This window comes from Cricetulus griseus, chromosome 4 (genome assembly GCF_003668045.3).
Source record: "Cricetulus griseus strain 17A/GY chromosome 4, alternate assembly CriGri-PICRH-1.0, whole genome shotgun sequence".
NCBI classification, from domain to species: domain Eukaryota; kingdom Metazoa; phylum Chordata; class Mammalia; order Rodentia; family Cricetidae; genus Cricetulus; species Cricetulus griseus.
The window spans coordinates 72,067,454-72,095,449 of NC_048597.1; the positions used below are offsets into that span (position 1 = coordinate 72,067,454).

Here is a 27,996-nt window from a genome sequence, read left to right on the forward strand (position 1 = left end):
AAGACAGATACCACACAAGTTTTCAATCAAGCTTTTAATGAAAAGATCATAAAATAACAGTTTCTCATCACTGTACATTAAGACTGCACGCTTTTGAATGGAGAGATCAGTCATGGATAAATCACTCTGACATTGGAGAGCTGCACAGATGCAGCTCTAACCTGAATGCATCCATCCAGACTCTAGGGAAGTAAAGTCAATGTGATGAGTGGCAACAGTGGTGACCAGTACAGGAGTGCGGTCCCCGCACCCCTCCCCTGCTCCAGGAAGGGCACGGAGGATGTGACCCCTCTTCCAGTTCCAATCAAATGAAACAGATGTACCCCATCCCTCCTGAGGTATTTGCAAATGGGATGGATGGAGCCCAACCTGGGGCCCCTGGAGGAAAGAGTGATGGGTTAGGTACAGGGAGGTCCCTTTTAAGCACCTGGCCCCATGGGGCCCCACCAAGTGGAGGGGAGGACCCTGGGAACTCTCCCTGACCCAAGTTGAGGTCTGTTATGCAGCATTTTTGAGGTCAATAAATTACAGCAATAAATAGCAAGGTGAGGTAGGGGAGGGGTCCCTGGTAGAGAGTTAAAGTAAGGTGACTGAAGCTGCAGGCGTCCTAGGAAGGGGGCCCTGGGCAGCAAGTTCCCACAGCTTCCACCCTTCCTGGGTTGGAATGTCAGACTGAGGTCGGGTCCCTTTCTATTCCTCATTCCTGGCATCCATTTCATAGTTCAGTAACATTGGCCCCATAGTGACTGGGGAAAGAAAGACCTTGGTCCCTTTAGTGGAGCACAGCAAGGCTTGGGAGCCTGTCCATTCTTCAGGCCCAGCCCTTTGCTTCTGCCTCCGTTCCCAGCACTTGCTCCCTGAGCCCTGCCCTCCTGGCTGCCCAGGACTCCCCCTACCCAGGAAGGCAGCAGTGTGCCTGCTGACAGCTCGGCAGATCGCACTCCTGCACAAGGACCTGAGGTCCAGTGAATACTGACAGTATGGGCAGCAGGTGGGGACCTGGCTCCCCTCAGCGTTGATGGACGGAAACACACTTCCCGGGCCATGTGGGGTCAGAAGCCACAGGCTGAGGTGTATGGCTATGCTGCAAGTCTGCGTCTTACATGTCCACAAGTTCATCATTTCCTTTTTTGCAATCTTGGAAGAGCCCTTGCAGTAGCTCGGTCCAGTGGGAGTGGGCACTGGCAGAGCCGGGCCTGCTTCCACCAGCTAACCCTAAGTCTGAGAAATAAATACATTCATCACTGCACAAACATGGATACAAAAACAACACTGTTGAGAGTGTTCGCACCATCTGTTGGTGAGGACCAGACTCAAGTCAGACCCTTCTGCTGCCTGGGGTGGGATGTGAGATGATAGAGTCAGCTGAGCTTCATAAAGCTCCCTGCTTTTTGGCTTGAGTGACTCTCACAGTAACACAAGGCTCACAGGCGGGGCTGACATCCACCCCTTGGATCCAGCCAGGAGGCCTGGGGGCTGGTCAGCTTGGTGCATGCTCTTTGGTGGCAGCTGAGCTTGAAGAGGCCCCCAAAATGGGGATTAGGGCTCAGGTGAAGCTAGGGGGGAGGGGCTTCTAGTCCTTACCCAGCACCCAGGGCTGCCTCTGCCCTTGAGCTGCTCAAGGGTGAACTCGGAAGAACCTGGGAGGGAGGGAGAGTTTCCCTGGGACTGGCCTTATAGCTGCTGAGGTCTGAAACTGTAAAAGTTTATGTAAACAATGAGATAAATATATTAGTATCTTTTTTTTTTCTGAGCCCACTGAGGTTCCATACTCATTCAAAATGTGCTTTGGTTTAAAAAATAGGTTTGTGAATTTGGGTATGAGCTTTTTTTTTTTTCTTTTGATTTTTTTTTAATCTTTTTTCCCTACATGACATCTGCTATTTTCTGTTTCCTGTTTCTCCAAAACATTCAGTAATTAAATGACTAAAAGAGAACTGTAAGCCACCTTGGCCTCCTATGGCCTGATTTCCTTGAGGCTCTTAACATCTTCACACACAGACACACACAGACACTCATAAGCATGCATGCACCCATGGAAACAAAGGAAAAGGAAAACAAACCAAGTGTCAACCCCGCCCAGTCCAACAATCCCTAAAATCTTAAATAGGAAACTAGTGTTCTGATTTCTCATTAAAATACTAAGGTGGGTACAATACTTTGTCGCACAGACGTGCTAAGGGGCTCGGCTCCCAGTCCCTGAATTTCTGCACAACAGATGAGGCTGCCCACAGCCTGGGAGGCCACATGGGGCTCCATGCTGTACAGACTTTGTGTCCTGTGGCTTAAGTGCTGGTGGGGTGGGGTGGGGTGGAGAAGGAATGGGCCCAGGTCTTCACTCAGCTGTTCAGTCTGACTTGCAAGAGCAGAAAAAAGATACCAGGCAAAGGGTTAAAACGATCTGGCTCAGTGCAATGTGGAAGCCTGGCCAGGTGCCCTCACTACCACACCTGCCACTCACTGGGTCCCTGAACTCAGGCAGAAAGGTCTTTGGAGGGTGGGAACAGGGGATGACTCTAGAATTTTTTGGTCTGCAGTAAAAAAAAAAAAAAAATCAAAAGGAAAAAGAAAAGCCATCGAGCAACACGATAAGGCCTACTGGACCCGATCTGTAGCTCATCTGGGGCAGAACACAGACAATCTTGGTCTGGCTTTGCCCCTTGCTGGAGCCCATGCAAGCATCTGAGGCTGGCTGACACATGTAAGGGTTCATTTGACCCCATACTTGCTAAGTCTGTAGGCAGAGGCCGAACCTTACCTCTGGCTCTGCAGTGAGTTCTTAAGACTCACCACAGAGCTCAGGAGAAGACAGGATGGGTGGGCTCACTTCCACCTCACCCTGGCCCATGCAGGGAGCTGCTCCCTCCTCATGGCTTCTGTTACTCAGGCGCCCAGCACCTGCCCCACATACAGCATGCCCTGAGCAGCAACCATCACTTCAGAGAACAATGGGGCCCACAAGGGGCTCAGGCCAGCCCAAGCCCAGCTTACTCCCACTATAGGAAAACAAAACCAAGTGGCTCAGCCTCAACTGTACTGTGGTATTGAATTCAAGAGGTAGCAAAAGGTCAGAAGGCTCTCCACCTTGTTCAGTGAGCAAGGAAGCAAAGCATCTGTGCATAAGCAACATACACAACACATGCACACACACGCACACATACACAAGAGTACCGATGGGCCTGGCACCAAGTCTAGCCTCCCCTCGACCCTGTGAAACTTCAGACCTTCCAATTCCAACATCTCAAAAAACATATGAGAGTGGGGGGTTCTCAACAAAAACAAGTACCTCTAACAAGTGATACTCCTTGGACATTATGGGAAAAGCATGTTCTCCTGAGGAAGCCCAGACAGGCAGGGCTCAGGGTCAGGTAAGCCTTTGGGCAAGAAAGGTTTCTGGGGCCTTGGAGAGGCAGGTTCAACCATGCCCACAGCACCAGGACCAGGGAAAATGACAGGGAGGGGGCAGCTGCCCCAGTTACATTCAGTCTGCAGACCCAGGCTCATCCCCAAAGAGACAGGAGGAAAATATTGTTCATTTTGGTTTTAAAAAAGAAATTTTAAAAACTGTAAAAAAGAAATAGGAACAGCTCAGTAGGAATAACAGCAATACAGGCCCAGAGGGCTCTTTAGTTGTAGAGAGGTAGGCAGTGGGGTCACCCTGACTGTCCCAGTGCCAGCTAGCAGTTTGCACCCCAGCTCAAAGAGAAAGGAACTGCCACCCAGCACCAGCTTCCCAACACCAGAGTCACACTGCACTGCAAAGACACAAGCACACATGCACACACACAGTCGAGGTCCCTGCAGCTGAGGGCCTGCTCCAGGCACCATCTTAGCCATGGGAAGCCCTGTGCCTCCCCTAGCCCAGACTGCAGGTAAGGGACCAGGTCCCACTGACACCCACATGATGGACTCCCACCAGCTCTTTAGCAGCCCCTTCATGGAACTCAGGAGCCAAGTGGGATGGGGAGGTAGAATAGTCACCAGCACCACACGCACAGGGCTGGCCCAGGCAGCTTCTCTCCTCTTGGCTTCCCTTGGTACACTGTTGATTAAAGCTCTAGGTGTGGGGAGGCTAGGCCAGAGGAGCTGCAAGGAGCCTTGTGCCAGACTTTGGGGCTCAACCCCTCCCGCCATGCTTTCTCACTCCTCCTTCCGTGAGTTCCCAAGTGGCAAGTCTGCAGAGGGCTCCCTCGGGTCTTTGGCTTCTAGGAAGGGGAGGTATGCATGCGCAGGTGGCTGATGAGGTTGCGCTGCTGGGTGAACTTGCCCCCACAGAGCTGGCACTCATAGGGCTTCTCACCTGAGTGTACACGCATGTGCTCTGTGAGGCGGTACTGGCGGGTGAAGCGCATGCCACACTCCTCACAGGCAAAGGGCTTCAGGCCCAGGTGGCTCCGCATATGGCGTGTCATAGTGCCTCGCTGTGTGAACATCTTGCCACAAATGTTGCAGGGGAAGGGCCGGGTCAACCAGTGTGTCTTCTCGTGTTGCCGCAGTGTGGCTGGGTCCTTGTAGGTCTTCTCACAGGCTGAGCACTTGAAAGGACGAGGCTCCGCTGCATAGGCCGCACTAGGTGTTGACAGGTCCTCAGCCTCCTCCTCTGCACCCCCACTGCCGGTCTCATAAGCCCCTTCTTCCTTGATGACTAACTCCTCCTCTGTGTGCGTCTCCACGTGTGCATTGAGCTGCTCAGAGCTGGGGAAGCCCTTAGCACAAGGGATGCATACATAGAGGTTGTCCCCATACGACACTGTCTCGTAGCCTTCTTGTCGGTACACATAGTGGGCACCAGTGTGGCCACTGCCCCCCTCGCTCCCACTCTGCCCACTGTCCTCACTCCCGTCTTTGCCATTCTCTTCCTCCTCCTTGCAGGGGTATGGTGGCTCCCCATATGACCCACTGGGGCCACTTCCAACAACACTGCTCGCAAGAATGCCATTGGGAACCCTGTCCCCAAGCCCCTCACCTTCTTCCCCTGGGTTGGGACCCTTGGTCCCTGTTTCTCTCCGATCAAAGGGGGACCCAGCCACAGGCTCCTTTTTGTTCCAATCTTTTTTTCGGGCTGAATGTCGGAGGCTCTTGCGAGGCTGCCCACCCTGCCCTTCCAGCAGACTCATGTGGTTTTCCTCAGCACCTTCCAGATCCATGGGCTCATCAGGGGTGGCCCCCAGCTCGACATATGAGGCACTGTTGCCAACAGGCAGGGTGGAGGTTGAAGTGGATGCTGGTGAGTCGTGCTGGCTGTCACTCAGCTGGGCCGGGTCGTCAGGAGTGAGGTGGGGGACAGGGGTAGTGGTAGGAGGTAGGGGAGGGCTCTTTTTGGACAGGTCCAGACCCAACTCCTGCTCACAGCCCCCACTGCTCCCATTGGTGCTGTTGCTGCAGCCCCCCAGGCCCAGGCCATGGGTACTCTCCTGGGTGGGGCTGCCCAGGAAAGGCTCATCATCTGACCCTTTGGCCTGAGGGAGCTCTTGGGGAACAGGGTGTCCTTTGTGCCCATCTACAAGCCCTGGATACCGAGCCTGGATGACAGAGGCTGTGGACAGCCGCTGACTACGGGTTGGTCGCCCCATGCCAGCAGTACCCACTCGTCCAGGGCCAAAGGGCTTGCCAGCTCGCTTCAGTTTGCGGCGGCAGAGGGCTGCCAACTCAGGCAACTGGAGGTAGCTGGCGGCAGTGAGGAGAGTGCTGAAGTTGGGCTCAGATGGCTGGTCACTGGGCAACAGCTTGCCAGTGTAGATGAAGTCCAGTATCTGCTGGAACACAGTGGAACTGACCATGTCTGTATCTAGGTTGATGAGGTTATCATGCAGGACCAGGGACTTGAAGTAGATGCTGCTAGCAGCCAAGACATTCTTGTGGGCCCGGAAGATAGAGTTCTCCACCATGATGATGACATCACACAGGAAACCCTTGGTCCTTTGCTGGTTCAGTTGCAGCAGGAGCTGTTTTGAATGGCTGGGCAGCTCCATGTCTGGCCCCATGTCCCTGCGCCCTGCCCACGGGCACCACCTGTGGGCAAGAACAGGCATGATAGTTAACCTGCGGCCTGCATAAAGGCCTGGCACAGGGCATGATCTAATTCCACCCGATTCTTCCACCCTCCTCAGAAACAGTGTACAGGGAGGGACAGGTCTCAATCCCTGAGAAAGAAGAGTATATCCACCCAGGCCCTGCCATTCACCCACATAAGAAAAGGAGGTTATAAAGGTGCCAAGCAAAAGATGGCTTTACAGACTGGAGAGATGGCTTGTTGGGTAAGCACTTGTTGCTCTTCACAACCATCTATAACTCCAGTTCCCGGGGATCTGGCCCCTTATGGCCTCCACAAGAGCAGACACTCAAGCGGAGCACACATATACATACATGCAGGCACAACACTCACACACATGAATAAAAATTATCCTAAAAACATTTACATGGACTTTGAATTTTACTTTTTGACTGCTCAATTCTAAAGGAGTCATTCACAGGCTGAGGGTTATGCAGAGAACCGACAAAATGGACAGCAGGTGGCTATGGAAGTCAGAGAGCAAGTGCCCCTCTGACAGACGAGGGGCCACAGAGTAAACTGGACAGTCCTGCCTAGGCATGCAAACCCACAGGACTGGTCTTCCCAGATTTCCAGATTTTTTTGTTGGTGGTGGTAATTTCCTTATGCTGAAAGGTTAAATTTTAAGATGAAAAAGGAAACAAAAAACCCTATGAACCAAGCCAGGTTCCTTTGCTCTTCTACCCTGGGATACTCCTGCAGGCAGCCAAGGGTTCCTCATTTGCTAGCTCCTGTTCCTGACCCAGATACTGTATCCTGTCTCCCATAACTGCTGGGTACTTAACAAAACTCTCCACTATTCAGGAGTCTGCAGACACTGAGCATTGTTTGCGATCTGGGTCCTGGGAAAGGCAGCTATCTGGCCCTTCCAGACAGGATGCACAGACTGACTCTCTCTGCAGTCTTAGTTTAATAAGCACACAAGTGCCTCTAGTCTCCAAAGGAAACTGCCAGTGGAAAGCAGTGTGTGCAGGTGGGGCTCAGGCATGCTGCCCATCTATGCAGAGAAGCGCCTCAGTCAGGCAGGACACTCCACGTTCATGCTTCAGGAACACACAGGTGGTAGAGTGTACCAAAGGCCCCAGGAGGTCAAAAGTTACTCCAAGTAGATCTCAGTTGCATTCAACTCCATATGGCCAGCCTTGTTGTCTACCCAACACCATGGGGGGAGGGGGGAGACACATTCCAGTGTCCAAGTGGCTGCCTAAGCCCACCCCAAAGCTTCCTGAAACCACAGGTCATGGAGACACAGCACCCAGACCCGCAGGAAGAATCTGCGGCTCCAACAGCTTACACACAGATAGATAGCTCTGCACTTCCCCACTCAGGGTCCTTCCGTCCGTCCTTCCTTCCTTCCTTCCTTCCTTCCTTCCTTCCTTCCTTCCTTCCTTCCTTCCTTCCTTCCTTTATTTTTTGACAGGGTCTCCCTCTGTAGCCCCACCTGGCCCGGAACTCGATATGAAGACCAGACTGGCCTAGACTTACAAAAATTGACCTCCCTGTGCCTCTAGAAGCACTAGCATTAAAGGAATGTTCTGTGACCACCAAGCCTGGCTTCTGAGTCCAATTTGTTAAAGCACTGAATTCCTCTGAAGCTCTCCACCACCCATGCCCTGCTCTTTCCTCAAAAGACTCCCAGTCCTGTCCACCGGAGTGGGCCTGCTAACACACACACACACACACACACACACACACACACACACACACACACACACACACACACCCTTGACAAAAGGTTCTCTCTTCAGCCCAACACCTGCTCTTGTTCAAAGAGAATCCCATTTCCCAGGCATAAAGTTCCAGAGTACACTGTGAATTAACACAGATGTGTAAGAATGCTACTGCTCAGCCTTACAGAAAGCACTTGTCAGGCCACAACAGCTGAAGCAAGTCAGGAGGTGACTGAGTGGCCAAGGTAATGAAAACCGAACTCCTCTACCAGCTTGGTAGAAAAGACAAGCCTAAGGGTATGGTTTCCACGTCAGGTCCTAGGTATCAGCCCCAGGGCACTGGCAGTGCCAGCTCTGCTAGCAATAATATGTACTGCCTCAGACCTAGCAGGAGAAACAAGAGGCTATGTGCTTCTTGCCTGCACTGTGCACATATAACAGACTGTGGCCAGTACCGAGTCTAAACTACAAGGCTGTAAGCGAGACCCAGAAAGCCCCAAGGACTAAAAAACATGGTGATTACTTCTCTCCCAGGCCTACCGGAGTGCCAGGGGCCCAGAAACCATGTGAGCAGCAGCCGGCGGGGGTGGCCTCCTTGAGTGCGCAGACTTCCTGAGGGCGCATCAAAGCCTGGTTACCTGGGAAGAAGAAGGCAGGCAGGCATCAGTGATGAGGGAGGAGAGAGGGACATGAAGGAGGGGTCACATACTCTACTCCCAAACAGGTCCACTAACATCTGGGGGAAAGCAAGAGAAAAAAGAAGAAAGAATAGGGAACCTAGTTCCAGGTACGAGCAGCTGGGAGGCACTACCTAACACCTAAGGCACACTTGTAGAGGTCCCACACCTTTAATCCCAGAGGTAGGCAGATGTCTGCAAGTAAATTCAAGGCCAGTCTGCTCTACATAAGAGGATTCTAACCAGGGCAGCCATGGAGAAACCCTGTCTCAAAAAAGGAGGGAGAGGAGGGGAAGGGAGGGGAGGAGGGAGAGAGAGAGAGAGAGAGAGAGAGAGAGAGAGAGAGAGAGAGAGAGAGAGAGAGAGAGAGAGAGAGAGAGAAATAAGGAAAAGAAAAAAGGAATAAACAAAGGAAAACAAAACCCTGGAGGCCATCCTGGAAGGCTAAAGTAAGGTTGGCTATATTTACATAACAAAAGGTCGAAATGGAGCTACTTGTGGAAGGGCCATTCTAAGAGGCAATCTGCCTCCTTCTCTAGGCAACATGGTGCATCTGTCTAGAGGCTCTCAACCCTACAAAACAATCAACAGCAGCCCCAGGTGAGGGGCGCTCCCATCACCACCACCACTCTGGGTCCCACAGGATAAGGAAGATTGAGAGTCCAGGTCCCTGTACTTCATACAGAACAGCCTGGTCTCTCCCAGAAATCAGCAGAAGGAGCCTGCAGCAGCCAGGAACCCATCTCTGCCAGCCCTTCCCCCACACCATCCCTTGGGCCATGAGGGCAGGTCCCTCAGGAATGTGACCAGACCTGGGGTGCAGGCCTTAGGCTGAGAGGCCTCAGTCCTTGGCTTCAGGCTGTCAGCTGTCTTCTCCAGCAGCTCCCGTTTCTGAGTGGGCTCATTATCCCAAAAGGCCACAGAACAAAGACCCAGCTCTGGAGCTCCAGTTTAATGAGCTGGTCACCCAAGAGGACAAGGGACAGAAGAGAAGCCAACAAAACTGGCGAGATGGGTGAATGACCACAGAGCCAGGAAACCCATCTTAACCCTCCAGACACCTACCAAGCAGCCTAAACCAGCTCCTGCTCGGTCTTCTGCCACAATACTTTCCAAATCCAGAAATTACTTAGGGACTGTGACAGCTACTAGACTATATGACTAGACAGCATGCAGGGAGTGCCTGCTGCACAGCAGGGTTAGGCCCGAGTGGTTGACAAAGGTCTAGGAGGTAAGGAATAATGATCCTTCCTATGTCATCCACCAGGGGGAGGTGATGCCACCCCTATTGACTCAGGTCACCACCCCATGGGAGGGCTCCAGAGCCTACAAATCAAGCTCTTTTCTTCCCAATCTGAATGATAATGGCCAGGTAACTATCTTATCCTACCTACTTGTCCTTGGAGAAACCAGCACCTGGGAGACTGAGAACTGAGAACATGGCTAGATGCGCCAGCCGGTGAAGTCAGATACAGACTTAACCGAAAACAGTGGCACATGGGGGTTAACACCCAGAAGCTCCTAACAGGTAGCAGTGTCTATTAGTGAGCCTGGTCCAGGACTGCCAACCCAGAACAATGGCACCTATAGCAATCTGGGACATTGGGGCAGGATGACCTTGGATCCCAGAGCTGACCAAAACAAATCCTTCAGAGGCCAAGTAAAGGGAAGAGAAAGCCAGCATAGAAACCACCTCTTGTCTAGGAACCTTCAACTCTAGGCTTCCTCTGTGTCTGACTTCTGCAAAGCTGTAAAAGCTCTACAGTGCTGGTTGTTGGTGGCGCACGCCTTTAATCCCAGCACTCTGTAGGCAGAGGCAGACGGATCGCTGTGAGTTCCAGGCCAGCCTGGTCTCCAGAGCGAGTGCCAGGATAGGCACCAAAGCTACACAGAGAAACCCTGTGTCGAAAAACAACAACAACAACAGCAACAAAACAATTACAAGAACTAATACAATTCTAGATTACGTTCCCAGCCCTCACATTAGACATCAGCTTATGGCCTTGATGGGCTACTATGCACCCATTTATCCTCCTCTTCCTCTCCTTCCCATCACAGAAATCAGGTAGCCTGCGAGCCCAGGAAGGGGCTAGCATAGGACACAAATGTAGCACAGCAAATACCATACAGCTCCCTCCAAGATTTTTTAAAAATGCATTTAATACAGAATATCACAATCTAGTAATACTCCACACTACAGGACACCATAATGATTTTTACCCTTTGGTCTCAGGACCAAATAATCAAAGACCCACGGGATCTAATATTTTGTTGTCTTTCATATAGGGTTGCATATATCCCAGGCTAGCTTCCAACTTGTTACAGGCAAGCAGGGTGACCTTCACCTGATCCTCCTACCTCTATCTCCCAAACTGGGATTACAAGCAACACATACCCGCCTCAATATTCAACACTTGAACAACTTATACTTGCTTACTGATTTTGTGCCCAATCATTGAGAAAAGTAAGTCAAACTACAATCAGTATTCTCTTGCATTTTAAACCAGGTGTGATGGCTCAGGCCTTGTAATCTTAATACTTGGAAGGCTGGGGCACAAGAATCACATGTTCAGAACTGTCGTGGACATCAGAGTAAGAGCTGTCTCAAAAACAAGGGCCAGCCTGGTGCAGTGGCACACTCCTTTAATCCCAGTGAGTTCAAGACCAGCTTAATCTACACAGTGAGTTCCAGGACAGCCAGGGCTATGTAAAGTTGTCCTGACTAGTTGAACTGACTGGTTGTCCTCTGACACCACCCCCCCACACACACACACACACCATACAATGAAAGCACAGACAGATAAATCCCAGTCACTGGATGAGTAGACATCATTTACATCAAGCTCCACAAAAGGCAAAACTGACACAAATTAGTGCAGGCTTGCATGGGCTGAGTAGCCAAAGCAATACAGGCCCTGTCGCTCCTGTCTCCTCTGATTGGGGCACTATTGGTGTGTCTCCAGTCGGCCCAAGCCCCAGCCCAGCACAATCCTGGAGAGCTTCCCTCCCTTCCCCAACACATTCACAATCTCAGTATTCATTCACCCCAATTCCCTAAATGAACGCAGCATTCAATGAAACAGATGACAGAGCCTGGCTTTCCCATCATAACCTGCTGCTTCCTGCCCCTCAGACCAGAACGTCACTGGGGGGAATGACCTACCATGACCCTGCTGAGAAAAAGGTTACAGTGTCCGTCTAGCCTTAAGGACTAGTGAAGGAGAAGGCTTCTCTTCCCTGTACTCAACAACGGGACAGGAGAGCATTGCTATGGCCCAGGGTTTAAAGACTCGAGAAAGATTTTAAGATGAAAATGACTCTTAAGCAAGAAACTGAGAAAGACTCCAATCTACCCCTTCCAAAAAGTGCTGCCCCAAGTCAACCTAGATACCCACCTTGCTTAGTGCCATGGTCTCCAGAGGCTGCACACTCAGTGCTGTTCTGTGCCTCCTGTAACTCCCTCTGGACACCAAGCTGGTAGCTCAGCTTGTAGGACAAGAGGACTCCAGGCCCAGACCCAGGGTGTGGTTTCAAGCCACATGATACTCCTCACCCTTCTACTCAATGCCTGATCCCCTCAGGCAGGAATGAACCCTCCTGGAGGCATCCTAGGGCACCTGGACTGGAATTCCTCTGCTTCACACCCAGGCAGGAGGCCTGGCGAAAAGGAGAAAAGCCAGGAAAGGGGGCTATCTCACCCAACCCTCTAAGAGAATCTTTTCATCTGCCTCTCCCCTGGCAGCTGGTGTACTTCTGCAGAAGGCCTGGAGGACTGAGGAAAAGCTCCTGCCTGGCTCATCCCAAGGAGTTTTTCCACCACCCATGGCCTGAGTGCCACTACCAGGAAAGAGGTAAGCTGTGAGCCCAGGAGCACTGATGAACACAACATGGCCACCAGGCAGCTTCTGTACCTGAGATTTAAACACATGTTACTACCTCCACTGTAACCTCATTGGGAGAGTAGTTGGCTCACTCTCCTTGATGGTAATCTCATATTCCACATGCAGTTCACCCCAAGCCTAGACTGTATGAAAGAGACCAAGCAACTGAGAATCTAGAAGATTCCCAAAGCCTAGGCCAAACCTAACTACGGAAACAGTCACAAACTCAAGATTCCATTTAACCCTGTCCCTGTCCTGGTCTCCTCCATGAAACCCTAGCCATTCTAGCCTTCCGGGACATCTGCCCAAGTGAGATAGGTTTTCTAGGGTGGGGGGCTGTACAGTGACTGAACAGGTCTAAGCAGGTCTGGTCTTAGTGGAAGCCTCCCACAGGCTCTTGAGGACCATTATCTCTACCTCCAGCTGCAGATAAGGTTCTTGGGGGTTAAGCAACTTGCCCAGAGAAAAAGAGTAGCGGAGTGAGGATCTAAAACCTGACTTGGGGGGCTATGGTCAATTTTCCTCACTCCCAGGAAGGGCCACTAACTACAGAGCTGCTTGGGAGAACTCAGGCTCCTTCCCCTCCCATCCCTGGAGGCCTGGAAGCCTACTAGCTCACTGATGTAAGGTAAGGCCTTAGGTTCAAATCCAGCTTCACAAAAACAAAATGTCTCCACCTGCCTTTTCTCATGAACTCATTGTGAGGGCACAGATCTAGATCTTCCACCAGAAAAAAACAAAGTGAGGTGGCATTCAGCATGCTATAGAGGAGAGGGGACTTGCTGCCTCTCTAACAATACCCCTAGCCAGGTGTGGTGACCTCCTGCCCTTTAGGTTTGGGCTTGGAAGTGGGTGGGGCTCATTGCTCTGGGCAAGCCCAGCCAAATAATTTGGCCCAGACCTGGATACTAGCCAGCCACTTCTGGCTCTCTCCCAAGCCATCCTCCTGGAAAGCAATCGGCATTTTAAATGCCAAGAGCCCAGCCCTCCTCTTGCGACAGCCTCTATGAAATGCAACAGTCGGGTTCTATTAAGAACATACGTGATGTGGTATCAGACACCAGGCCTGGCCTCCTCTCCAACTCTAAGACACAGAGGGAAGAGTGACACCTACTCCAGCCTATGGCCTTTTCCAAGTCTATCTTGAAAACATTCCAGGGCTCTATTAGAAACTTTCTGTCTACCCAAAGCTAAGACCTGCCTGGACCCAGACCACCTGCCCAAGCATTCTGCTCTCACAGCTAGGCAAGTAACCCTCAGTTTAAGAAAGTACACAGGGGGCTGGTGCTACAAGGAAGGCCTGGAGAGAGGCACTATGCAGCACCATATCACACCAGACCCTGTGACCTCAAAGGCACAGCCTCATCTGTTCACCCCCCTAGCCTGCTTTAACTTTAGAGCCAACAAGGGCCAGAGCAAGGGTACCCCCTGCTACATCTACCCTGGTGAGTCTAGGCCATTCTAGTTGAGGACAGAGGTGAATCCTCACTGACAAAGTGGAACAATAATTTGAGATTGTGATGAGTTCTACTACAAAACCCAGATTACCTGCAACACAACAGGAGCTTAAAAACAAACAGGGGCTGGAGGGATGGTTTAGCAGTTAAGAGCAAACAAAGGCTGCTCTTCAAGATTCCAGAGGTCCTGAGTTCAATTCCCATCAACCACAGGGTGACTCCCAAGTATCTATACTGGGATCTTCTGTCATGCAGGCACGAATGCAAATAGAGCACTCATATGCATAAATAAATACATCTTAAAAAAAAAAAAAAAAAAAACTCCTAGGCAATGGAAAGCAGAAATTCAAGCCAGGGTGTGGAGGTGCACAGCCTTAATCCCAGCACTTGGAAAGCAAAGGCAGGCCGGATCTCTTGTGAAGTCCAGCACAATCAGGAGTGAGACCTTGTTTAAAGAAAAATTGGATGGTAGTAGCACACACCTTTAATCCTGGCACTTGGGAGGCAGAGACACATGAAGTTCAAGGCCAGCCTGGTCTACAGAGTGAGTTCCAAGACAGTCAGAGCTACACAGAGAAACCCCGTATCGGGTACAGGGGAGGGGAGAGGAGAAGGGGGGGAGAAGAGAGAGAGAGAGAGAGAGAGAGAGAGAGAGAGAGAGAGAGAGAGAGAGAGAGAGAGAGAGAGAAGGCATGGTGGCTTGAAGAGAAGAGGCTCTGGGCTGGTGAGATGGTTCAGCACATTAGCACCAAGCTCAGCAAGCTGGATTTAACACCAGGAGGAATGACTCCTACAAAAGCTATCCTCTCATCTCCAAAAGCACTGTGTGCACTTCCGCACATGCACACACTATGTCTCACCATGTAGCCCTGGCTGTCCTGGAACTATAGAAACCAGGCTAGCCTCGAACTTCCGCCTGCTTCTGATTCCAAGTGCTGGAATTAATGTCACCACCACCACTGGGTAAATACTTTTTTTTTTTTGAGACAGGGTTTCTCTATCTAACAGTCTCAGCCTCCCAAGTGCTGGATTAAAGAGAAAGAGAAGGTGTTCTGGTACAGGACATGCCAAGCATGAGAGAAGCTGTGGGTTCAAACTCCAACACTAAAAGAGAAGGAAGGACAAGCAGTGACAGCACAGAGGCAAGCAAGCAGAAATTCCACAGGCAAGGAGTTGAAAGGGCACCAGGAAGCCTGGCCACCCAGCTGGAAGGACTATCACAACCATCTCTTCTGCCTGGGGACATCCTTCAAATGAGATAACTGAACCCCAGAGGGAGGTATATGTCACAGCTGAGTCACTAGGCAGCCACCTAGCCCAAGGCTGTGGGAGACAAGACTCCAGCTTCCCTAAAACCAACCCTAGCAGCCAAAGTAGGAAATCAGGTAGGAACTCTACAGAAGTAAAATTTAAAAACCTATGAGGGTCTCTGAAACTTTATAAAACATATCTTTCTATGTAATCATCTTCCTAAGAAAGAGCTTCTTCACTCACAGGTAAAAGCTGAAGTGAGGCAGGCATGATGACGCTTGCCGACAGCTCTAGCACTGAGTGTCTGAAGCCTAAAGATCACCACAAATCTGAGGTGAACCTATACTACAGAGTAAGGCTGTCTCAAAGACACCAAAACCCACTCTGCCCATGACAGTATGACCTCTGACTGGGACAAACTTTGAAAAGGTATGAGTCATGAGAATCAGCAAAATCATAAGCCTAAAAATTCCATGCCAGAAAGTAATGATGGATTTTTAAAATTATTTTAGCTGGGTGTGGTGGCACACCCGTGTAATCCCAACAGAGGGGGGTGGATCTCTGTGATTTCAAGGCCAGTCTGGTCAAAACAGTGAGTTCTAGGATAATCAGAGATAAGAGTCCTTGTTTCAGATAGATAGTAATTTAAAATAAATAAACTGCCTATTTGTTTTTGTTTATTTATTTATTTTTGGTTTCCTGAGACAGGGTTTCACTGAGTAGCCCTGGCTGTCCTGGAACTCACTCTGTAAACCAGGCTGGTCTTGAACAGATACAAGCCACTCAGGAAACTGAAGCAAGAAAATCACAAGTTTAAGGCCTGCCTAGAAACTCAGTGAAAGACTTTGTCTCCAAACCAAAATCTAAAATAAAAGAAAGGGCTAGAGAGATGCCTCAGCAGTTAAGAGTTCTTGTTGCTCTTCTACAAGACCCCTGGGTTTCTATTCCCAGAATCCATTTCAGGCAGCTCAACAAATGCCCTTAATGCCAAATTATATGGTGCCCCAAAACTCTGTTCCCTGAAGGCACCTATATTCATGCACACACACCCACACACAAATGTAACTAAAAATAAGTAAATCTAGGGGCTGAAGAGGTAGGTGCCTCTGGAGTTAAGAGCACTTGTTCTTACAGAGAGGACCCAGTTTCAACTCTCAGAACCCATGTGGTGACTACTCACAACCATTACCAGTTCCAAGCAATCCAATGCCCCTTTCTGACCTCTGAAGGTACCAGTACAACACTGTATGCACGAATACACGAAGGAAAAACACTCATTAAAAATAAAATAAATTTCACGGGGCAGTGATGCTGCACGCCTTTAATCCCAACACTCCAGAAGGCAGGCTGATCTCTGTGAGTTTGAGGCCAGCCTGGTCTATAGAGCTAGTTCCAAGACACCCAGGGCTGTTACACAGAGAAATCCTGTCTCAAAGGGTGTGTCCAGACACTGTGGTGAAGGGTTGCTTTCTACTTGACACTGGAAGAGCTAAGATTATTAGTAGGATATTGACTTCATCTGAAGTAGGTTTTCCACTATTAATCTCTACATTCTTTAAGATGTATACATACTGGCCGGGTGTTGGTGACGCATGCCTTTAATCCCAGAACTCTGGAGGCAGAGGCAGATGGATCTCTGTGAGTTTGAGGCCAGCCTCATCTACAGAGCGAGTTCCAGGACAACCTCCAAAGCAATAGAGAAAACCTGTCTTGAAAAACAAAAAAGATGCGTATATATACTCATATCATCTGGCCACAATGTTGGTAATAATATCCTAATTTCCTAGAGCTAATCTCTAAAACCTACTAGGGAAGCTGAGCTGAGACTGCTCTATATAAAACTCCCAAAGGAAGACAAGAGTGGTGGCCCATGCCTTTAATCTTAGGAGGAAGAGGCAAGCAGATCTTTGAGTGAGGCCAGCCTGATCTACAAAGTGAGTTCTAGGACAGTTAGGGCTATACAGATAAACCCTAGGGGTGGGGGATCCCCAAGCAGCCAGTACAGGGGTACCAACATTGCACAGCTCTATTAACAATGCAGAGTTGGGGGCGGGGCTTTGGAAGATTCAGGTCCCACAAGAGACTACACATGAAGCATCACCCAGTCCTAATGTAAGGCCAGACTGTCTTGTGCAGGAGTGGGTATGTCTAACTTTACAAGTAGACCAGATGGCAAAGTCAGAGCCAGTCTGCGAGTTTGCCCAACATGTATAAAATGCGGGATTTCATCCCAAACACAGCAGCAAAGGGGACAGCAAGATTACCTCAGCAGCCAAAGGTGTTTGCTGACTTCAACGGAACCACATGCTAGGAAAGAACCAACTCCACAAGCTGTCCTCTGACTTCCATGCTAGAGTGTACACACATAGATAAGAAATCTGTTTTTTAATTTTAAAAAAGAAAAAAATTATCCCATGTCTAAAAATGCCCTCTCCTGAGGCCCCTCCCGAAAGCCCTTCTCTCTCTTTTTTTTGTTTTTGTTTTTTTTTTCAAGATAGGGTTTCTCTGTGCAGCTTTGGAGGCTGTCCTGCAACTCACTCTAGACAAGGCTGGCATTGAACTCTGAGATCCGCCTGTATGTGCCACCACCTCCTGGCTGACACCGCAATATTTTTTTCCCATGAAAACGCCAAAATCCGGCGTTGGTGGCGCACGCCTTTAATCCCAGCACTCGGGAGGCAGAGGCAGGAGGATCTCTGTGAGTTAGAAGGCCAGCCTGGTCTCCAGAGTGAGTGCCGGGATAGGTTCCAAAGCTACACAGAGAAACCCTGTCGAAAGAAAGAAAGAAAGAAAGAAAGAAAGAAAGAAAGAAAGAAAGAAAGAAAGAAACCAAAATCCTGGGTAAAAGGGTTTCCTAGCAAACTTTAAAGTATAACTTTTCTTTGAGACAGGGTTTCACCATGTAGCCATGGATAGCCTGGAACTCCGGGCCCTACCTGCCTTGGTCTCCTAAATGCTAGGATCAAGGCATGCATCCAGTTAGAGCAGTAGTTTCCAACCGATGGGTCAAATATCAGATATCCTGCATCAGATATTTATAACAATAACAATAGCAAAATAATAATTACCAAGTAGCAACAAAATAATTGTATGATTGTGGTTACAACTGTATTAAAGAGTCACAGCATTAGGAAGGTTGAGAACCCCTGAGCTAGAGTTAACAATTTTTAAATAAATGAATGAAAGAGCTGTTCGAAATGGCATCTCAGGCTCTAGGGCTGTGGATACAAGAAACAGAGACCAGTGGGGGAAGGGTGCTACCAGGAAGCAGGATGTGGATGAGCATGCTGCCTGCTGGGGGCATGAAGTCAAAGTCCCCTTCTACCCAAAGAAGGCTAAGCAAGCAGTGCACTCTTATCAGCGTCCACACATGCATGGAATGTGGGACTTTGGAAACAACCCTCTCCCCTCAGCCAGTATGGGGGCTGCCTCAGGCTCACACCTGGCCCTCTGGAGTTTAGGTTCATTTATCACAGCCAAAGGGCAATCCAAGCCCAGTGCCTTATTACCGGGAGGCACTTTCAGAAGGCTGAGTGGCTCAGTTTCTCCCATCCTCGCTCCAACCTCTGGGCTCATCTACTAAGGCCACCCTGCTCCTAACACTATCAAGGGCAGTGACTGAGCACCTCTCATTTGCCCACACTAAAAAAAGCCCAAGGAGAAGGGAGGCTGTCAGGTCTGTGGCTACAGCCTTCTGGAGTCATTCAGCAAAGGCACCAAGCCAGAGACCAGGAATCCAACAAGGGGCTGTGATTAAAGTTATGATGATCCAGGGAGCCCTTCTCTACCTTCCTAGTCCCTTGGGTGGGGGAACCCTTCAGCTTTGAAAGCCATCAAAATAAGTAAAGGTGCTTGCTGTCAAACCTAGACACCTGAGTTAGTTCCTGAAACCCACAAAATAGAAGGAATCTACTTCCCCAAGTTGCTCTCTGACCTCCACATGTGCAGCAGCTCCCTGTCCTCTAAAAAAAAAAAAAAAAAAAAAAAAAAAAAAAAAAAAAAAAAAAAAAAAAAAAAAAAAAAAAAAAAAAAAAAAAAACATGTAATTTTAAAAGAAAAAGAACCTCATTTGTGGGCCAGCAAGATAGCTCATCCGGAAAGGCACACGCTACCAAACCTGAGTTTGATTCCCAGAAGCCACAAGGAAGGATAGACAATTCCCATAGGTGGTCCTGACTTTTAGACACATCACACATCAGGACACATAAACTAATTTAAAGGGGGAGAGACAGTCTAGCAGGATGCAGCTGCTTGACAACCTGAATCCAATCCTAGGGAGGCCCAGGTCCTGTACCCAAGCTGCCTTCTGACTTCCACTTGGTATAGAACATATCCACATGCCCCTGCCCCCCAACACACAAAATAATGTTTTGTTTTGGTCTTTCTTTGTGTTTCTTTGTGTAGCCTTGGCTGTCCTCAAACTCACTGAGATCCACCTGCCTCTGCCTCTGGACTGCCACCACCACCTGGCACAAAATAAAATTTAAATCAACAAAAATATCAGAGAAAGCCTCAGAGCCATGCATGGTAGCCCAACACTCCAGGAGGCAGAAGCAGGCAGATCTCTGAGTTCCAGGTCAGTGAAGACTACACAGTGAGACCCTCCCCTGCCCCAAAAAAGGGGAGGTGACAACAAACTGGTCAAAATGCAGATACCCAAACCCCAATGGATACATACATACATACATCTATAACAATTCCTGTACCTAAAGCTCAGGGAGCACTGTATAAATGAACTTAGTATTCATATATTTACATACATACATACATATATGCAACAGTAACAAAGAAAAAGAGACCATGAATTTAAGAGGGAACTAAAGGGGTGGTGTACATGGAAGATATTGGAAGGAGGAAGGGAAGAACAAAATATTGTAATAATGTTTTAACTTGAAAAATTAAAGAGCCAGGCAGTGGTGGTGCACACCTTTAATCCCAGCTTTCAGGAGGCAGAGGCAGGTGGATCTCTGTGAGTTCAAACCCAGCCTGGTCTACACAACTAATTCTAGGACAGCCAGGGCTACACAGAGAAACCCTGTCTACATAAGGAATTCGAAAACACACAGAGCTGCACGGTGACATCCTATCTCAAAAAAGAAAAAGAGGCATTCCAGTCCAAGTACCACCCAGAAAAAGGTGCCCTCAGACTATGTGCAAAGCTATCTCACACAACTCCCTGCTACAGTTTCCCTACCCATTTCCTAAATGAGTGGCTGTACCATCTCTGAATCATTTGTACAATGGGCTAATAAAATGATTAGGACTAGCCAGGCGTAGATGACGTACACCTTTGATCCTGGGGGGGGGCATGTAGAGGCAGGCTGATCTCTGTGAGTTCAAGGCCAGCCTGGTCTGCAGAGCCAATTCCAGGACAACCTCCAAAGCAATACAGAGAAACCCTGTCTCAAAAAAAAAAAAAAAAAAAAAAAAAGATTAGGACTGCACAGGGATGTTCTACAGAGTAAACTTAGGTCTAAAATGCTACCACAAAGCTGAGCAAGGGTAAGGGCCCCAAATAAGTGCCCACCCTTCTACCATCCCCTTCCTGACATTTTGTCAAGAACTCTGTAAAGCTTTCAGAGTACCTGCACCAGCTTCCTGCAAAAGGGAAAGGTGGGGTTGGGCTGTAGCTTAGTTAGTAGAGTGTCTGTCTAGCAATCATGAAAGTCCTGATTCCTAACCTAGAAAAAATTAGGCATGGTGTCACATGAGTGTACAGGCAAAGAATGTGTGTGCACCTTGGGTGAAACTACTCACAGTTTGTTCAGGCTAGTCTATCAAGAATTACACAGCAGTAAAGTCACTCTGCCTCTGTCCCTACTACCATCTTTCCCTTCAGCCACTACCCTATCCCCTCACTGCTTCTACCCAGGCTGCTCTGCCTCCTCTAAAGGACCACACTTCCTACCCAGGACACCAAGACGGCAGCACACCCAGGTGTCTTAACATAACACTTTAGCCACATAATTAATTATTGTCCTAACCTCAATAAACACAAACTAAACACCAGGACCTCCCACTGCTCTGTTCCTACAGAGGCAGAGCCTGAAACCCCTCTCATGTCCTTTCAAAGCACCCATGCCCTTCCCTTCAATCCCTTACTAGTAGTTTCACACATCTAGCCTATATTAATGCATCCCAGAAACAACCTCCAGGACCAATGTCTCCCCCAGAGACATTGAGGGCAAAGAGACAAGAGGCAGCTGTCCCAGCAGTGCCTATCTATCTCAGTAGAGCCAAAGTGGGCTTGTCAGAGAGCCATTATGTCAGGCAAAACCAGGTTACAAAGGAGGCCAATGGGAACCTAAGAATGCAACCAAGCCAGGGCCAGACAACTATGGAAGCACAGGCTACAGGGCTGGTAAAGGCTGAGTCTTGGGGCATAGGGAAGGAGGTGACTCCACAGAACATTCTATGAAGTCCCTCAGTGCATGCTCAGGCCCTGCTGTTCACCATTTGTTCAGTGCTCCTCAGCTAAGAATCTGCTATGGCCATTCATTCACTAGGTTAACTGCTAACCCCTCTATGCCCTCTCAGTAACAGCATAGCCTACTCAGCCTTACTGCCCAATCCTTTGCTTGATTCTAAGCAAAGATATGCCACTTGCTAGGCGGCCAAGTGTTTCTCAAACTTGACCACATACCAGGTTCACTACAGGAAACACAGAACCTACCTAAGGATAAACTGAGCTCCCAAAAGTTGAAGTCGAGCATAACACAGGCAGCACAGTGCCAGGCTCATACACAGTCCAAGTCTATCATCCCACACAGTATGGACACCTTGTTCAAATAAGAATAGGTCCCTGAGGTCTCAGGTCCCTTTTCATTTACCAAGAATTCACCTGCTTCGAGGAAGCTGCAAAGACCATGGACAAGATTCAAGTCATGAGGTCCTTCCCCTGGAAAAATCCACAACTGAGTTGATGAAAGCTCCAATGGGGGCCAGGCAGTGGTCATGCTCACCTTTAATCCTAGCTCTTGGGAGGCAGGCAGATCTCAGTAAGTTCAAGGTCAGCCTGGTCTTCAGAGGGAGTTCCAAGACAGCCAGGGCTGTTACACAGAAAGACCCTGTCTCCAAAAAAAAAAAAAAGGGGGGGGGCTGGACGGCGGTGGCCCATGCCTTTAATTCCAGCACTTGGGAGGCAGAGACAGGCGAATCTCTGAGTTCCAGGACAGACTCCAAAGCTACAGAGAAACCCTGTCTCAAAAAACCAAAAAAGAAAAAGAAAGAAAACTCCAATGGGGCTCAGACCCCTAAAATGGAAATGGGAATGGCCCCTCACACCAATCAAAGCATCTGCCCACCTGTCGGTGGCTGCTAGGCGCCCAGAAAGAACAGCTCCTTCAGCAGCTGTACTCACACAGAGCCACACACACGAGTAAGCTCATTCTCACCCTTCATCCTTGTCACACTGGGAATTCCCATAGAACAGACATGGAACCTGGACAACAGCCTGCCTTTCCATCGCCCGGAGCTCCCTCTTCACCCACAAAAAAAGTTACCCTAAGGTAGGTAGCTCATTTCAATCAGGGACCAAGGACCTAGATAGACTTCTTTCCACCTCACACGACACGGGAGCAACTTTTGGCTTAGATGCAAGTGGTTAACCCATCCTTTCTCATGTGGAAGGTTAGAAGACCCTCAGTCCCCTACTACAAGCCCAAAACCATGCTTTTTCCCCTACTAGCAGTAGTTTATCAGTTATGATGGCCTTCCTGAAGGTCCCAGGGAGTGGCACGAGGCCAAATTCTCCCCCACTCACTCAGGTCATGCCATTCCCAGGGCCTATCTTTCCCTACCCTTCTGGACTGTGGTAGTGTCTGGCCTTCAGGGAATCAAAATTACTAGGGTTCCCCACATCCATCTCCCAGCAGCTGTTCCTTAGGCCCTTCCTTCCCTAACCTTTTAGGGCTAGCTTACTTGCCTCCCCTCCCCACCACCATCAATTCATACACACACACACACACACACACAAGCTGAACAGGCTTGTTTGAAAGCTTCTAACAGAAATCCAGTCTTTCTGGGAGGAGAGACTCTCTACCATCCCTCCCTGGTCTGAGCTCAAGTATCTACAGACATCCATATAATAAAGGCTCTCACAGGCTCTCAAGTCAAAGGCATTTACCCTCCAACCCCAGCAAGTTATTAACCTCAGTCTCAGGAGACTCCCACTGAACTGAAATGATGCCCCTATCACTTGGCCTTAAAAGCAGAACAGTGGTACACAAGTCTGTGAGCACCAGAGGGCAGAAAGGCCAGCACAATTTAGACATGCCATAGGGGCTAAGTGCTAAAAACGTTTAGAAAATGTATCTGAGTAAATACAAAGTTTGCAAGAGTCTCACACATCTGGTGGGCAGTGGTCCTCAAGCTCCAAATACCTACAAGATTATGTTTTCCAGGGTCTCCTAACCATTACCCTAAGGCCATCCTTCACAGAACCACTGCCTTTAAAAGAGGTAAAAAAAAACCTTATCTCAGCTACCCAAGAAGGGACACACTATAATTGCAACACTTTGGAAGGCTGAGGCAGGAGCACAAGTCTGAAGCCAGTCTGGGTACACAGTGAGACCTTATCTCAAACAACAAAACAGGGCTGGCAAGACAAGGTAAAGTTACCTGCTGCCAAGCCTGACAATCTGAGTTCAATCTCTGGAACCCACATGGTAGTAGGAAAGCATCAACAGCTGCCACAAGCAGCAAACACTGCAACAAATAAGTGCAATAAAAAAGAAAAAAAAAAATCCTTCAGCTCTGCCAACAAAAACCTAGCATGGTGCTGGCCCTGGTAGCCCACACCTTTAATCCCAGTACTCAGAAGAGGCAGGTGGATCTCTGAGTTCCAAGATAGCCAAGGCTTATTACAATGAGAAACCCTGTCATGAAAAACAAAACAAAAACAAAAAACCCTACCATGGCATTTAGAGTCGCCCTCCAGCCTACAAATGGCCCCTCCCACTATGCCAGTCACACTACACTATGCCTGTGCCAACCCTCTGATAATCACATCTAGCCATCTATATCTTAGACATGGGATAAGGTGGGAGAGTCATCACTGCTCAAGGTTGCAAGCAGAGTGAAATGCAGAACCAGGCACACTGAGACTTTCTAAGCAAGTTCAGTCACCACCCTCCAAACTGACCTGCAGGGGCCCTGCTTAACCAGACTCCAAGGAGCCTCTATCCAAGGAGCACTACCCTCCAGCCCACACCCTTCTAGTAATCAGGCTCAGGAGACTGGCCTTCAATCCTAGTAGACAGGAGCAAGGATAGGTGGAACAGACACCTCAAGGTCAACAGACCAACCAAATAGAGCATAGACATGAGCCCCCCAGGTAAATTGAACTTTATTCCTTCTCACGCCTCTAAATTTCCAAAAATGATCCTTTTTTACGAGCTGCTCATCAAAGGGTATCTCTTGGCTCTCCTCAGAGAAGCCCACATTCACAAATGTCTTACTTTCTTCCTGAATGCCTTTCTCTTAATCCAAGGGCTTAAAATCTGTATTAAAATTTCTCAGAGTCTTTAATCCCAGCACTCAGGATTCAGAGGCAAGTGAATCTCTGTGAATTCATGGTATACCTAGTGAGTTTCAGGACAGCCAAGGCTAGAGATCCTGTCTCAAAAAAAAAAAAAAAAAAAAAAAAAAAAAAAAAAAAAGTGGATTTCTGTGACTTCCAGGCCAGTTACAGCTATAAAGACCTTGTTTCCTTGTTTTTGTTTGTTTTAACTTTATGTGAAAGGACCCCATTAGTGTCTAGTGCCTTTGGAGGCCCAGACTCCATATTCCCTGAAACTGGGTTTATAATCATCTGTGAGCTGCCTGGTCCACTGAAAGAGCAGCCAGCACTCTTAACCTCTGAACCATCCTCCAACCCTTTGGGTTTACTGAGCTTTTGTTTGTTTGTTTGTTTGTTTGCATTGAGGGGTTTTGTTTGTTTTTGGAAACAGTGTTTCTTTGTGTAGCTCTGGCTATCCTGGAACTCACTCTGTTGACCAGGCTGGCCCCGAATCCACAAAGATCTCCCTGCCTCTGCCTCCCCAGTGCTAGGATTGAAGAGTGCTAGAAGTAAAGGCATGTACCATCACAGCCTGGCTTTTCAACCCTTTATTTTTTTTATTTTAAAAAAATTAATTAATTAAGATGGTCATGGAGGCACATATCATTAATCCCAGCAACCCATTAATTCCTAGAACCTCTGGGTTCTAGGCAAGCCTGTTCTACGTAGTGAAGTCCAGTCCAGCCAAGGCTACAAAGTGAGACCCTCTCTCTAAAAACAATACTTACTTGGGCCAGAGAGATAGCTCAGCGGGTAAAAGTGCTTGCTGACTAGCCTTATGACTTAACTTTGATCACCAGGACCCATATGGTGGAAGAAAAGAATCAATGTCTGCAAGTTGTCCCTCTGACCTCTACCAGAGTACCCATCTACATACATACCTACATGCATGCATACATGCATGCATACATACATACATACATACATACATACATACATACGTAAAAATGAGTACAAGTAATAACATCTCTTAACAAACTCCAACACCGGTTAAAAGGGAAAAGGGTACTTCATGACCATAACCCCACCCCCTCAAGCCTGACCTTGACAGGCAATAAAGACTCAGGAGATTGCACACCATTCCCTACAGCTCAATAATGCAAAACCCTGTTGCTCTCCATCCACAACAGTTGACTGCAAGTGGATCAGAGACTGTGCTTATTAACAAAATGAGAAATCTGATCTGTGGAAAGAAAACACTATGTGAAGATTAATCTAGGATTGCAGCTTGTGGAAGAGGCTAGGCAGTTGGCCAAGACCAGGAAGTAAGGAAGGCATCCTGTCTACCTGTCCTCAGAGGAGGTGCTCTGTAGCCGCATGGGATACAGTGCCTCTGCCCACCTGCACCTCGTGTCTTCCAGCAATTACAGCAAATCATTTTGGCTCTGCTTTAATTCAAGGCAAGGCTCCCTCAAGCTTTTTCCTCTATTCGAAGCCAGCAATCAGACAAGATTTTTCTTTTCAGGAATTGCTCATAAAAGCTCAGTGACTAATACACAAGTTCCAACAGCTGGCAGGAAAACACTGCAGGAAGGAATTCTGGGCACACAGCAGCACTCAAACAGCCAGAGAAGCTGGTCAACAAGAACTCTCCAACACCTTACAACTAGCCCTCAGAAAGCCAGGAGCCAAGCGGAAAGCTGAGCAAACAGCGCTGACTCCACTCACTGCGAGCAGGTGGGCAATGCAAAGACTCTTCTCAACTCTTCTGGAAAATTTCATTAAAACTTTAAATGCACAGGACAGAAAGATCACCTGCAGGCAACATGACTTCTTGCAAAAACCCTAGTATGAAGGGCTATGCTAGCCACACTTTTGTCTCTAGAGGCCAGCCTGAGGCTGGCCCATCTGCTTTATTTCAGACTACTCCAGAAGCCCTGCTCCACCCAGCATACTTTTTCTCCTTGAGCCAGGGCTACAGAGTGGTCACATAGCCTCAGATCCTAAAAACGTCTGTTCGAAAGCCACGGATTCCAGATACAGAAAGATAAGGACAGGGGAGAGGCAAAGCCAGGAGGAATCAGAAGCAATAATAAATTCGGTACCCACCCCTCTAGGATTTGGCTCCATCTCTCCATCCTGTGTTTCAGACAGGAAGTCCCAAGTTCAGTCTAGAAGGCTCCCTCCACTACCTAACCGATTTCCCTGCCCTAGGAGTAAAAGACACAACTAACAAACCCCCAGAAACAATCCACAGATTCCTATAGGCAAGGAGTCGCCCCTCCCCCACCACCACCACCACATATGTCAGTGGGGGTGGCCTCTCCGTGTTACACCCCTCCTGCTGTTTGGGAGTGAGGGGCCTGGAACACAGCTTTCCAAATGCCTGACAATTATAACTAGAAAAGACTCGGTGAAGAGGAGACAGAAGACGTAAGAAAATAACTTCTAAATCTCTCCGGCCAGCCGAGATCAGCACTGGACTCTCGTCTCCAGGCAGTCCAAAACTGTTCTGGGTGGGGCTGCTGGGAGTATTATCTGGTCTCAATCCCTCCAAGTACGTTAAGTCAGTGCCCCCTGGGAGAGGCATTTCCCCCAGCACACACACCCAGGCCTGTGTGCATATGAACCATTTTGGAAGATAAACAGAGAATGACAAGCTAGGGCCCCTCAGCTCACTCCCTGAACCAACCAGTCCCTTCCTCTTGCCACCCGACCCCCTCCCCCCAAGCCCATCTCTCTTCCTGCCAGGCGGCTGCCTACAGCAAAGGTCTGGGGGCAGGGCAGAAAGCCCACCCAGCCACGAAGCCGAATCCTCCATGCCCGTCCGTGCCCCTGCCACGGCCAGTCTCCCAGCCAGCAAGGGGACCGGAGGGAAAGGACAGCAGACCATACACAAGCGCAGTTCTGGAAATCGTAAAACGTTCCAGCGAGGGGCAGCCGCAGGCGCACAGCCGTTTGCATAATGGGAGTCCGCCCGCCTGTCAGGCAGCACAGCTCGCCCGACGCCGTTCGGATTAGATTGCTAATGAAAAGGCACAAAGAGCCGGCGCCCGCTACCCCGTCGACACCCGCACCACAGACTAGCGCCCCAGGACTGGCGCGGCCCTGGGGGCTTTGTGCCCGGAGTCCCATGCTGGCCGCAACCCGCCGGGCACCTGGGCCACAAAGCCCCCGCCCGTCCGGGGTCCCGCGTGCGCCTCGGTTCGGGACTAGGGGCCGTGCACGCGCTTCGTCCCACGCGCGCCCACGCCCCCCTCTGCGGGAGCGCGCCCGACCCGCGCCCCCCTCACTCCAGGACGCCGCTTACCTCATGTGCCTGCCAGCGGCCCCTACTCTTCGGCGCCCGGCCTGCGCCGCACGCGCCCGCCCTGTCCGCCCGCCGCCGGCCCCGCTCGGCTCCCCGCCCAGCGCGCCCAGAGCGCCGCTCACAGCCGCCCGCTCCGCGCCATCTTGGAAGCTTGTGACGTCAGCTCCACCCGCTCACCCCTGACCCACATCTGAATGGG

At 49.4% G+C, this 27,996-nt stretch overlaps 1 protein-coding gene across 1 annotated transcript; it reads right to left on the minus strand.

Annotated features, from left to right (window-relative positions):
- Positions 1 to 19: 19 nt before the first annotated feature.
- Positions 20 to 27,945, minus strand: Hic2 (HIC ZBTB transcriptional repressor 2). The gene is made up of 3 exons (XM_027413206.2): positions 27,798 to 27,945; positions 8,263 to 8,360; positions 20 to 6,012 (listed from the first exon to the last, which is right to left on the minus strand). Exons 2-3 carry the CDS (start codon positions 8,286 to 8,288, stop codon positions 4,206 to 4,208), a joined length of 1,833 nt encoding a protein of 610 aa, XP_027269007.1. The 5' UTR covers positions 8,289 to 8,360; positions 27,798 to 27,945; the 3' UTR covers positions 20 to 4,205.
- Positions 27,946 to 27,996: the final 51 nt, after the last annotated feature.

Bases quoted from the DNA above. Each gene is read 5' to 3' on its own strand.
- Hic2 (XM_027413206.2), bottom strand. From the start codon at position 8,288: ATGGTTTCTGGGCCCCTGGCACTCCG. The intron at 6,013-8,262 runs GTAGGCCTGGGA...TCTTGCCCACAG, and splicing joins TCTGGGCCCCTGGCACTCCG to GTGGTGCCCGTGGGCAGGGC.